General features: G+C 47.0%; 1 protein-coding gene across 1 annotated transcript; it reads left to right on the top strand.

Annotated features, from left to right (window-relative positions):
• The first annotated feature begins 615 nt into the window (after window positions 1-615).
• On the top strand, window positions 616-1,502 carry LOC130855915 (CD48 antigen-like). The gene has a single exon (XM_057739997.1). It carries the CDS (start codon window positions 658-660, stop codon window positions 1,393-1,395), a length of 738 nt encoding a protein of 245 aa, XP_057595980.1. The 5' UTR covers window positions 616-657; the 3' UTR covers window positions 1,396-1,502.
• Window positions 1,503-13,487: the final 11,985 nt, after the last annotated feature.

The raw sequence follows: 13,487 nt of genomic DNA, 5'->3' as shown, positions 1-13,487 counted from the left end.
AAAGGAGTAGTTGATCCAACCCGCCTTTCCAATTGTGCATAAACCCTGCAGACCTTTGAACAAGTGTAAACACTGTCCTCCACTGCGCTGGGTGGACAGACACGAACAATGAGGTAGTGACTTTTTTTCTCTTTTTGTCTACCATGCTAAGGAGAGATGAGAAACCAGGGCTGCCTGTGCGGTGTGAATTCCAGAGAATCTTGGAGTTTTCCATAAATACACTCCTCCGAGGTCATCAAGTGATAGGTTTTGTTTTCCAGTTTTGATGTGATGGTGATGAAAATGCCTACTGCTTTGTTTTATTACATCACCTACTCTATTCCTTCCCTAAAATCTGACAGTTAAAAGGTGGAGCCCCAAAGATTTATTGTCCATCCTGCCGCCTTCAGTATAATTTAATTTCAATGAGAAAACATTATTATAAGACCCCCCTAGAAAATCAGATCACACACTTGCTCTGATAAAACAGTCCAACACTCGCCATCTTTTAGGCAGAAAATACTTACATTTGGCCTATTTATACTAAAGTATGAGATCTTATCCTTCTCTCCTTAACTTAAAAAGATCAGAAAAATGGGAATTCAAGAGAGTCTTCAGTCCCTTTCTAGCTTGGTTCCGGCTAGGTTCCAGAGTTCCTGGGAAGTTCTGGAGAGTAGCATGTGCTCCAGAAGACGGGAACTGTCTCTGGCACTGGGACTTCTACTGCAGCTTCACTTGTTCCTGACAACCAGCGTACAAGGTAATTCAAAGTACGCAGCCTCCGGCAGTAACGTGAGTCTACAAATCTCCAGTTTGCCGGCAAAATACAAATCACTCACCTGGTTTTATACTGCTGACCAGAAGATTGTAGGATGGGATTCCAGTAAGCCTAAATACTTCAAAACTAAATTTGAGAACAGGGCCAAGCGTGATCTTCCAAATGGCATACTGCACATCCACAAGGTCCAGGAGGAGGACAGCGGCACTTACCTCCTAAAGGTGCTAAAGGACACTAGGGATGAGGAGGAAGAGAGGATCCAACTGGTGGTGCTTGACCCTGTCCCGAAACCCGTCATAAATGTCACGAAGATACAGGATGCGAACAACTGTTACCCGATCCTGTCCTGCTGTTACCCGATCCTGTCCTGCATGATCCAGGAGCAGTCTGTGAACTACAGCTGGTGTGCAGACTTCACTCTAAAATTGCTGCACAACAGCGTGCTTAAAGTGACCCACACGCCGCAGAACTACTCCAGGTCTTACACCTGCCAAGTCAGCAATCCCGTGAGCAGCCAAAATGACACAGTCAACTTCATTTCAGCCTGTGGACTGGCCCCATCATCTAAAGTAGCTTGGACTACAACTTGGCTAGTGGTCATGGTAACCACTGTTGGTCTCCTGTACACCCTCTTCTAACTTCAAGAGTGAAACTTCAAGAATGCAAGATCCTGCCCTCATCAGCAACCACACTGTTAACCAGGACAGAAGCTCTGGCTGTATGGAATGGGGGAAAGTATTGAGATGTCTACACAGACTTTCAAATTAATTTTTTAAAACCAGTGATATTTTATTTTATATCTTTTTGGGTTTTTTTTTTTGATATTTTGTTTTTTTAAGAACATTTATTGAGATATAATTGTCATACAATAAACTGTAATAATTAGTGAGAAAAAAAAAGATCAGAAAAATGGATGAAAACACCTGCTGTAAAATAATAAGCCTCTATGCTTCTAGTTAATGAAAGGGTACATCTATACATTCTTTAACATTTTTCCTTTAGAAGTTTAGTAACTTTAGTTTTCCATATGTAGAAAGACGAAATAAAAACTTCCACGAACGGGGAGAAAGCTTTCCAAGGATATATGAAGTTGAGCCATGTGAAATTGCCAGTGTTCAACTGCGTTTAACCTAAAAAGGGCAATTTCACTTTTTTCAACCTGTACTTGGGTGTAAGAAATTTTACTTAGAAAATAATATTGAAGATTTAAGAATGTGATTGGGTTTTTTCACTTCTCATGCCCTATGAGCCAAGATTAATTTCCTAGAAAATACTGCATAAAATTTATTGAAGGCATAACACAATGGAGATAGTAAAAGGATTAAGAGTCTAAAGGACTTCCCTGGTGGCGCAGTAGTTAAGAATCCATCTGCCATTTGGAAGTCCTTGGCACAGCAATTAGAGAAGAAAAAGAAATGAAAGGAATCCAAATTGGAAAAGAAGAAGTAAAACTGTCACTGTTCGCAGATGACATGGTACTATACATAGAAAATCCTAAAGATGCCACCAGAAAACTACTTGAGCTAATCAATGAATTTGGTAAAGCTGCAGAATACAAAATTAACACACAGAAATCTCTTGCATTTCTATACACTAACAATGAAAGATCAGAAAGAGAAATTAAGGAAACAATCCCATTCACCATTGCAACAAAAAGAATAAAATAACTAGGAATAAACCTAACCAACGAGGTAAAAGACCTGTACTCAGAAAACTATAAGACACTCATGAAATCAAAGACGACACAAACAGATGGAGGGACATGCCATGTTCTTGGATTGGAAGAATCAACATTGTGAAAATGACTGTACTACCCAAAGCAATTTACAGATTCAATGCAATCCCCATCAAATTACCAATGGCATTTTTCACAGAACTAGAACAAGAAATTTTACGATTTGTATGGAAACGCAAAAGACCCCGAATAGACAAAGCAATCTTGAGAAGGAAAGACGGAGTTGGGAGAATCAGGCTCCCTGACTTCAGGCTATACTACAAGGCCACAGTGATCAAGACAGTATGGTACTGGCACAAAAACAGAAATGTAGATCAATGGAACAGGATAGAAAGCCCAGAGATAAACTATGGTCATCTAATCTATGACAGAGGAGGCAAGGATGTACAATGGAGGAAAGGCAGCCTCTTCAATAAGTGGTGCTAGGAAAACTGGACAGCTACATGTAAAAGAATGAGATTAGAACACTCCCTAACACCATACACAAAAATAAACTCCAAATGGATTAAAGACCTAAATGTAAGGCCAGACACTATAAAACTCCTACTAAAGGGAAACATAGGAAGAACACTCTTTGATGTAAATCACAGCAAGATCTTTTTTGATCCACCCTGTAGAGTAATGGAAATAAAAACAAAAATAAATAAGTGGGACCTAATGAAACGTCAAAGCTTCTGCACAGCAAAGGAAACGATAAGCAAGACGAAAAGACAACCCTCAGGATGGGAGAAAATATTTGCAAACGAATCAACAGACAAAGGATTAATCTCCAAAATATATAAACAGTTCATGCAGCTCAATATCAAAAAAAAAAAACCAACCCAATCAAAACATGGGCAGAAGACCTAAACAGGCATTTCTCCAAAGAAGACATACGGATGGCCAAGAGGCACATGAAAAGCTCCTCAACATCACTCATTATTAGAGAAATGCAAATCAAAACTACAATGAGGTATCACCTCACACCGGTCAGAATGGGCATCATCAGAAAATCTACAAACAGTAAATGCTGGAGAGGGTGTGGAGAAAAGGGAACGCTCTTGCACTGTTGGTGGGAATATAAATTGATACAGCCACTATGGAGAACAGTATGGAGGTTCCTTGCAAAACTAAAAATAGAGTTATCATATGACCCAGGAATCCCACTGCTGGGCATACACCCAGAGAACACCATAATTCAGAAAGACACATGCACTCCAATGTTCATTGCAGCACTATTTACAATAGCCAGGACATGGAAGCAACCTAAATGTCCATCAAGAGATGAATGGATAAAGAAGATGTGGTACATACATACAATGGAATATTACTCAGCTGTAAAAAGCAATGAAACTGGGACATTTTTAGAGACATGGATGGACCTGGAGACTGTCATACAGAGTGAAGTGAGTCAAAAAGTGAAAAACAAATACCGTATATTAACACATATATGCGGAATATAGAAAAATGATACAAATCTACCAGTTTGCAAGGCAGAAATAGAGACACAGATGTAGAGAACAAACATATGGACACTAAGTGGGGAAAGCAGGGAGGGTTGGGGGGGAATGAAGTGGGAGATTGGGGTACCAAATTGTACACTCTAAATATATGCAGTTTATTGTCTGTTAACTGTATCTCAATAAAAGTTCTTAAAAAAAAAAAAAAAAAAAAAAAGAATGTCTGCCTGCGCAGGGGACACAGGGTTTGAGCCCTGGTCCAGCAAAATCCCGCATGCCGAGGAGCAACTTAGCCCATTGACCACAAGTACTGAGCCTGCACTCTAGAGCCTGTGAGCCACAACTACGGAAGCCCACGTGCCTAGAGCCCATGTTCCACAACAAGAGAAGCCACTGCAGAGAAGCCTGTGCACCACAACAAAGAGTAGCCCCCGCTCGCCGCAGCTAGAGAAACCCCAGGCACAGCAACAAAGACCCAACACAGCCAAAGTAAATGAATTAAAAAAAAAAAAAGATAAAAGCCTACAGTCCGCAGTCAGACTGCCTGGGTTAGAGTCCTGGCTCCCCCATGCTGTGGTTGTGAAGCTGGGGCAAGTCAACCGAAACTCCTGTTTCACTTTCTCGTATATGAAAATCAAGGTGATGATAGTCCCTGTCTTGCAGGGTTGTAATGATGATTCAATAAAATGATACATCAATGGACCCTCATTATTCAGGGGTTCTATATTGCAAATTCACCTACTTGCCAAAATTTATTTGTAAGCCCAAAATCAATACTCGCAAGCACGTTCAGTCACTCGGGACATGTGCAGAACATTAGACAGTCACCCAACACACGCTCACAGCTGGGGTGAAGGCTGTGGTGAGCCTTCTTGTTTCAGCTCATACTGCAAAACAAGCACCATTTCCGTGGTCTGCTTACTGCTGCATTTTTTCACGTATTTGTGCCCTTTGTTAGTGATCTCTCTGTTTAAAGTAGCCCCCAAGCCTAGGGTTGGAGCGCTGTCTAGTGTCCTCAGCACAGGAAAGCTTATGGAGGAAAAATGGGTTAGAGCAGAGGTCCTCCACCCCCGGCCTGCAGACCGGTACCAGTCGGTGGCCCGTCAGGAACCGGGCGGCACAGCAGGCCGTGAGCAGTCCTCCCCATCGCTCACGTCACTGCCTGCGCTCCGCCTCCTGTCAGATCAGCGGGGGCGTTGGACTCTCACAGGAGCGGGAACCCCAAGGTGAACTGCACATTCGAGGGATCTAGGCTGCGCTCCTCATGAGAACCTAATGCCTGATGCTCTGAGGCGGAGCTGAGGCGGGGATGCCAGTGCTGGGGAGAGGCTGCAAACACAGATTGCCGTTAGCAGAGGCCTGACTGCGCAGAGACCTTAATCAAGCAGTTGCTTGCAGGCTCACATCAGCACCCCATCAGTACGGGGCAAGTGACCACAAGCTCAGGGCTCCCACTGGTTCTGCATTACGGTGAGTCGTGTACTTATTTCATTATATATTACACTGTAATAATAATAGAAATAAAGTGCACAATGAAGGTAATGCACTTGAATCATCCCAAACCACCCCCCCCATCCATGGAAAAATTGTCTTCCACAAAACCGGCCCCTGCTGCCGAAGAGGTTGGGGGCCGCTGTGTTAGAGAAGCTTCGTTCAGGCTGAGTTATACGCTGCTGGCTGCGAGTTCCACGCTAATGAATCAATACTACACACTGAATAAGATGTTTTTAAAGAGAAACACATCAGACAAGGTTATGGGTTGATCAGTTGACCTGGCCTCCCAGGAACCTGACCTGTGTCTCCTTCGGTAGCAGTGCCTCAGTCTTCGGAAACCAGTGTTTGCGGTGACTTTATCACACATGACGTACAGATGACGAGAATCAACTCTAAGGTGTAAACACTTACACAGGGCCTCCCACAGCCAAGTGCCGTGTAAATGCTGGGTTTTGCGAGTACAATCACTACTGTTGTTTCATCACGCATACTCTCTGCTCTGGTCCCTGTGTCCCTTCCCATCTGTGGAAGGAAAAGCTAAACTCAGAGAGCTCTGTGACACAGAGCCGGGAGGCCACGGAGGAAGGTGACATGCACACCTCAGCCTGGATGGAATCCGACCTTTTGACCTGATGAAGTCGTCCAGAACACCTGCCAGAAACTCAAGATACTTCAACCCTAAAATGACTTGAGACAGTCTATCTACTTATTGCACCCCTGCCCTAAAACAACTTATGATTCCTTAAGGACAAATCTTCTCTGACTTGCATCTGTCAATCACAGTTCTCGCCAGGCAACTTTTAACAGCCTCCTGGCTTGTTTTCTCTTTCTCTGTTCTTTTTTTCCTGGCTTTTTGTCTTTATAAGCCCCTGATCCTCTCTCTTCCTCAGAACACTCTTTTGGGGTTACCCTGAATCTGTGTCTCCCAAATTGCAATTCTTAGGACCCCAAATAAACTTCCCATTTGCAGCCGCCTGCATTTTATTTTTTTTTTGGCAGACACGTCCTAGTGAACAGTCTGTAAGGAAGACCAAAGTAAGCCTGTACCTCGTGCCCATAATCCTAGAACAATAGCCAGTAGCATCCTACTTCCTTCCTCTTCCTGCTTCTCAGCCACAGAGCTTTCCAGAGCCAACGGCCTTTTCAAACCCCAGGCGGCTGGACCAGCAGGAGGCAGTTCCAAGGGGTGGGACTCTGTGGGAAGACATTCAGAAGTCTTTCTGAAACCTTGTAAATGTGACTAAAAGTAATTAAAATATGTGGGCCGAGTGACTGGATGCAGAATGTCCTGCTTGAGCATGGAGGAACTAAGGGTGCTGGGCGTGGAGGCCATGGGGGTATAGGCTACCGTGGAAACAGAATATTGACCCTCTCTGGGGGCGCAGCCCCTTTCTCACTTGCACACCTCATATCACCCCGTTTGGCCCCGGAGGATGGCTGGTTAGCCAGAGACGGGTAAGATTCCTCAGCGGAGGAACAGCCTAAGACAGGCACAGTCACAGAGGGGCCAACAGGGGTGGGGCACAGACCCTTAATCCATCTGAGAGAGGTCTCCTGCCCCCAGGGCTGCTTTGCTCTCCACGCCCAGCTCAAATCCACGCCCAGCTCAGATCCACACCCTGCTCAAATCCACACCCTGCTCAAATCCACGCCCAGCTCAGATCCACACCCTGCTCAAATCGGACCCAGGAGGCAAACAAAGATCATTGCCCCAGTCACGTGAGGCCTTTGTTTGTTTATTTCAAAGATAACCTTGTTTGTGGGACTACACTGGGAGTGTTAGACCCTTAGGCTATGCCAAGAACTCAATAAAAGCTACGTGGGATCAATCAGCAAGGCTCTTGATCCTAGAGGTCTTGAGTCCCCCGTCCCATCTTTCTCTTCAATCTGTGTCTGTGTTTTCTTGAAGCTTGCGGCACCCGTCACTCACCTCGAGTCGCCGAGCTGGTCTCGGCAAGACTCGAGGCTTGCGAACACCTTTCCTGGACCCCGAGATGAGGGTCCCCGCTTCCCTCCAAACCTGCTGGGATGGGGGGTCTCCACACCTGCGGTTGGCCCCTCCTTGCTCCCCCCCCTCTCCCCCAGCCTCCCTGTCCCTTCACCTGACCACAGGGGAGCCCGAGTGAAGGAGACAAAGACAAGGTCCAGTGGGAGTCCCCAGTCAGGGAAGCTGAGGTCCCCAGTGGGGATGCGTGGTCCCTTCCACAGGCGAGCCCAGGCCCAGCCCATCCCCCACCTCCCCCCTGAGGCCACACTGTCCCACATCAGGAGCTCTGACCCCAAGGAGCCCACGCACAAAGCAGCATGCCTTCACCAGCTGACGGTGGTGGACGGGGCTGTGTTCCCAGAGGGGTCTTAGGAGAGGTAACACCTGATAAAGGTGTGCGAACCCTTCCCTGCAGAAACATTTTAAGCATTTTGAAACAAAGATCATATAAAACATCTCAAATTTCCTATTCCCATTTCTTAGGTTTCATACAGTGCTTGGTAGAAAAATGTATCAGACCCTCTCAAGTGATAATTCAGGTAGGAAACTAGCCTTGAATCTGAGCCCTGAGTGGCTAGAAGTACCTTAGAAAGAGTGCAGAAGCCATGAGTTTGGGATAGAGCTGGTAACAGTTCATCGCTGGCTGTTTACTGTCTCTCATAAGCTTGTCTTAATCACTTCTCTGTGACAGCAAAGCTTGGCACCACATGCAACACGAGAGCGCGTCTTCCTTGAGGACTGAGGCCCCAGGATGATTTGTGGGTGAATAAACTCAGTTGCCTGTTGAGGCCGGGAGGCTGCTCCAGGCAGAGGGTGGAGAGAGAAGGAACTGGGGTTCTTGCCTAGGTGAATGTACCTGAAATGAAAAAAGGCAAAGCTTTAGAAAAACAGCCTTAGTTCTAACGCTGCTTCCTGTGGTCCCAGACACCGTACTTCCTTTCTGCCACGTTCCAGCATTTCCATCCCTGACGACGCCCCCGGAGACAAAGCGGAGTGCCTGATGACCGCTGCCATCAAGGTGGCACTCGGGGTGCCCCTGGGACAGGAGGCTGGCACCGTCACCTCGCTCCCTCCCGGGTCAGCCACCGTGCTCCCCAGGAGAAGGCAGATGTGCAGCAGATAAATGACATGTGACTTGACGATGCCACCACCCCAGGGGACACGCAGCACAGAAGTGGCCCACGTCAGCTCCAGCTAGTCCTTCCAGCCCGGCCCCATTCCGGGCTGCTCTCCACGCTGTGGCATGGAGGTCATGTGAGTCTGTTCATCTCACTCCACGGGTGAAAAACCTCCAGCAACTCCACACCGCTCTCAGAGTAAAGGACATTATGGCGACAATAAAGGACGTGATAGAGTAACACACAGAGCTGGTCATGACCCGACCCCAGCTCTTCTCTCCTGCCTCACACATCACCACTTCTTTCTTTCCACAACACGTACGTGTGCACCCGTGTGTACATGCCTGCACACACACTGTGTGAACACACGCGGAGCCCCCCAGGCTTCGCCAGGCCTCCCTGCTCAGAGTCTGCAGAATCCACAGTCCCGCCTACAGGCCTTTCTACACTGCTCTCGCTGCTTGAAATCTTGCTCCCTGTGTCCCCTGATGCCATGTCTCCCCTCCCCCAACTCCTCCAAACTTCCCTTCTTGGCCAATTACCACTTGCCCTTTGGGTCTCCTCCTCGGAGAAGCCCTCCTGGACCTTTTAGGACACGGCTGGGGGTCCGGCCCGGAGCCCTCCTGGTGCTCTGTCCATCCCTAAGCAGGGTCAGCGTCTCTCCCCTGACGTTGCCTGGCCGAGGTCCCGCTAGACTGCCTCGTGTCCAGACCCCACCCCGTGACAGACGCTCAGAGGATGTTTCTAGAGTGAATCCTTGAGTAACAATAACTAGAGCATATTTAAAGAGTCAGAGACATCAATTGCCTGCATATGACACCTGAAGTTAGTTGTAGGGGAAAAGTGAATCTAGTGTCAATAGGTGAACAGCTATGTGCTGAGCATGTCCAGTGCGCAGCTCTCCCTTCAGAGGGCTGCTGACGTCTAGAAAGATACAGCTGAGTACTCAAACGGCCAAGATAAGCCAGGCATTTCCTCCCCCGCAAGCACTCACGGGCCCGCGCCCCACTACTGAGGAGGAGAAGGTGCGAACCTTGGCCGTGTGCCAGCTAAGTGATGCCCAGCACCGACCAGTGGGCCTTGACACCCAGGGTCCCTTCTCACCACTGAATGAGGCGTGCAGGGGTGTGGTCCCCAAAGATCTGCTCTTTTGGAAAAAATCCTGCTTCTCAATTTTCCTCAAGTGTGTTATTCCAAAGACAGACACAAAGGCAATTCCTTTTATGATTATCTGTCGGGTGTAAAGTCTTTCCAGGGGAGTTTTTACACATTGGACCCCTTGATGAGAGAAAATGCCTGCCCAGATCCTGTCTGCTGAGCGAGAGCGGAGCCCGGCAGGTGAGGACAGAGCGCTGCCCTTGCCCTGCAGGTGGTGTCATCGGCCGTCAAGTCCCCGCTGGCTCACAGCTCTGCTGCGAATGGGGCTTCCAGTCACCCTATTAATGTCCATCTGAGGCCGTCAGGAAACTCGTTTACTAGTCCCTGAAAACAAGGGACCCTCTCACAACTCGGAATGAATGAACCAGCTATAAATGAGTTTTGGATGTTGCTTCCTTAAGAGCAAAAGTAAATTCAGCATTTTGATAATTTATTTCTCCTGCTCCTATTAGTTGATGGAAACACGACTGCAGTATTACACAAGCAGTTAAAATATGTTTCCATGGTAACTGCGACCAGGATACACTCTATAGAAAAAGTGTGTATAACTTATGATCCGGTTAAAAATAACAGAGTCTCGCCTTTAAGGGATTAGTGGATTAACATGCATTTGTGTGTACTTGATACTTCGTTCAGAGAAGAAAAAGATACTATCTCGGACTTCCCTGGTGGTGCAGTGATTTAGAATCTGCCTGCCAATGCAGGGGACACGGGTTCAGTCCCTGGTCCGGAAAGATCACACATGCCGAGGAGCAGCTAGGCCCGAGGGCCACAACTACTGAGCCTGAATGCCACAAATACTGAAGCCCACACACCTAGAGCCATGCTCCACAACAAGAGAAGCCACCGCAATGAGAAGCCCCGCACACCGCAACAAAGAGTAGCCCCCACTTGCTGCAACTAGATAAAGCCCACATGCAGCAATGAAGACCCGATGCAGCCAATAAATAAAATTAATTAATTAATTAAAAATAAGGAAAATTAGAGTTAAAAAAGATACTATCTCACCCTTGAAGAATTTTTGAAATGATATTTAATCAGAAATGAGCAAAAGCAAGACAGCACACGGTGAATTTTAACACGGGATGTTAGTGGTCCCTAAAGGCAGCACCTGGGAGTGTTGGAACTGCAGAGCCTCAGGCCCTGGAGTGAGAGCTTCCCGCTAACAGGCACCTCCCTCAGGTAACAACTGCACAGCACAGCGCACAGCTCTGGCCTCCACCAGGGAAACAGGGACACCCCCAGGCAGCTTTATTCAGGAGGCGGATCTGGCGGGAGACTTATAAAAACAAGGATTTGCTGCCAAATTCCAGAGACCTCACTTTCCAAATCTGTACTGATTCCTCCTTTTTTTCCCCAGCTCTCTCTGCAGAGCCCACGCCTCAGCCCCTCTCAGCGGGCATCCCTGCCTCTCGGCCGGCCCTGCTCCTGCTCCCACGCGGCTCCCATCCCGCTGACCAGTGAAACTCAGGTGACGGCCCCTCGGCATTCACACCTGCGGGGGGCTGCCTTCCAGACGGGTCAGGTCCTTACCACCTGCCCCAACTGGGTCCCCACGGGGACAGAGCAGCAGGTGTCTGTGTGCGGGAGACAGGACCAGCCCTGGCAGAGATGTGACAGGAGCACAGCTGTGGTGCCAACTGCAAGGTCAGTGTGAGGAGCTAAGCCAGGGTCAGCCATGGCCAGCTGGCCAGTGGGGGCGGGGGGGTGAGGGTGCAGCTGCCATGGCCAGAACGCTTTATTGGCCACAGCGGGGTTCCTGTGGGGACAAAGAGCGCTGAGCTAGACCCATACCCCCAAGTCCTTGAGGCCGGTCTGGCTGAAGAAGAGGAATTCAGTCTACAGACAGCTCGGGCACCACTTACGCCAAGGTCGCGTCTGTGTTTGATTCCTGTCATTTCATATGAAATGAAACCCGTTCACTTTGTGTTTGTCTTTGTCTCTGTAAACTGGGAATCATAGTGGTACCAACATGACAGGGATGTTGTAAGGATGAAATGAGATTATGCAAGTGGAGATCGTGGACGGTGCCTGCTCCATGCTGAGTGCTTGCTCAGTGCTGATGGATACCCGCATCGTTTACCTGGATAAACCAGGAATTGTGTCCCATTTTGGTCCTTTAGTTGCTGTGACCTTCTGCAGGTTTTCTGTTCCTGTTTTTCTACTTCATGTCTCTCCTTCATGTCTCTGCTTAGATATAACATTATTTCATGCGCTTTTTCTTGATTGCATCTTTTGGAAATTCTATTCCCTGGATAAGAAAATGAATTGAAAATTTGTGTTAAGATAAGCAAGCATTAAAATGAAAGAACTGTCTTGTGCTGCAAAGAACATTAACATCCAAGATGTGGGAGCTGGGGTCTCACTCTGCACCCAGCACCCTTTCTTGGTGCTCCATTACACGAGCTGATTGAACTGCAAACTATCTTTACTCCAGAATGATGTACATTTGAACTTCAGAAAATATAGTAGACATCTATGACGATTGTCAAGTCTGCCCTTGTTTTCCTATCATCAGAACAGTGAAGGTGTTTTACAGAAATTTAGGCAGGGACTTTTCATATCTTGTAAAAAGCTCATGCAAGTGCAGGAAAGATAACTGATGCTGATAAACATTCCAAAAAGTTACAGGGAAAAGTGTCCATTCTAGGTGCTTATATGAGTTTTCGTTGATGTAAATGGGATGATTTGTGACAATTATTATAAAAGCCAGGGTAATCCAAGATTCGTGCGCACTAGTTTTCTAAGCAGCCTCTCAATGATCCTTCTAGAACCTTTGCCATCGGAGCACACCTGATTACCTGGATTGAATGTTCAGGGGGGCTCTCCAGTTTTACCTGCGGTTGATGTGTTTCAATAAGTGGGGGTCATTCTTCCATAAGCTGTAAGGCATTTGAGCAGGTACAGTGTGATTTCCTTAGCCCTTTGCGTGGTTTTCCTAGTGTCAGAACTTGGACTTGTGCATCCCTGCCTGTGACACTGCACTCTCTTCCCAGTGAAGAGGGTAGACATCTCCCCGCAGGAGAAGCTCCTCGGATTCAGGTACCACATCTTTGCCATTCTGTGTTTTTTTTCCCTTTATGTATTCCCAGAGTCTGACAGAGTCACATAACATAGTAAATGTTCCACAAATATTTTTTGCAAAAATGAATGAGCAAAAAGTTATATCTCTTTAACAGTTCACTACAAATTATCTCATCTTTCCTTCTTTTTAAATAAAGAAAGCAAGCATCTACATTCAGTAATATTCTTGCAGTCTTGTAGCTGGTCAAGAGCTGAGCAAATGACACTCGCATCAGCAAACCGCTGGTGACAAGACTGTCTCCTCTTGCTCAGCCTGAGCGGGAGAGAGGTGATGAGGACGGTTCCCAGGCATCCTCCCTGACAACGCAGAGTCCCTTCCCTCACCACCTGCATTTCCTCTCCAGAGATATTTATGGAGGCAGAAAGCAGCTGGAGGGTATGTTGGGGTTTTTTTTGCATCAATGTCATGGTTAATTACTCTTACAGGAGGGTTGGTTACAAACAAAAAAGTAGAAGTTGTACAATCTAAAGCACTTTCCTCAGACAGTCTTGGCCCTGCCTGAACTGGCCCAGACACTAAATCTGAGACACGTGTGAGCTTTCTGTCCTAGGTTTTCATGTATATGTTAGGAAATGAAAGGGAGATTCTAGTAAGGAGGGCGTGTGTGTTTTTTAGAGTATTGTTATATTCCTTACAACGAGTATTAGCTGACCGCAAATGACAACACAGCTCATGACCTCAGGGTTTGAATTTTGTGAGGCCACAAGGCGGCAG

The sequence above is a fragment of the Hippopotamus amphibius genome, chromosome 6 (genome assembly GCF_030028045.1).
Source record: "Hippopotamus amphibius kiboko isolate mHipAmp2 chromosome 6, mHipAmp2.hap2, whole genome shotgun sequence".
Classification (NCBI taxonomy): Eukaryota; Metazoa; Chordata; class Mammalia; order Artiodactyla; family Hippopotamidae; genus Hippopotamus; species Hippopotamus amphibius.
Note: the sequence above shows the minus strand (reverse complement) of the source record. Positions and strands in the feature narration are given on the sequence as shown.

Excerpts from the sequence above, each read along its gene's own strand:
- LOC130855915 (XM_057739997.1), top strand. The coding sequence starts at position 658 with ATGTGCTCCAGAAGACGGGAACTGTCTCTGGCACTGGGACTTCTACTG.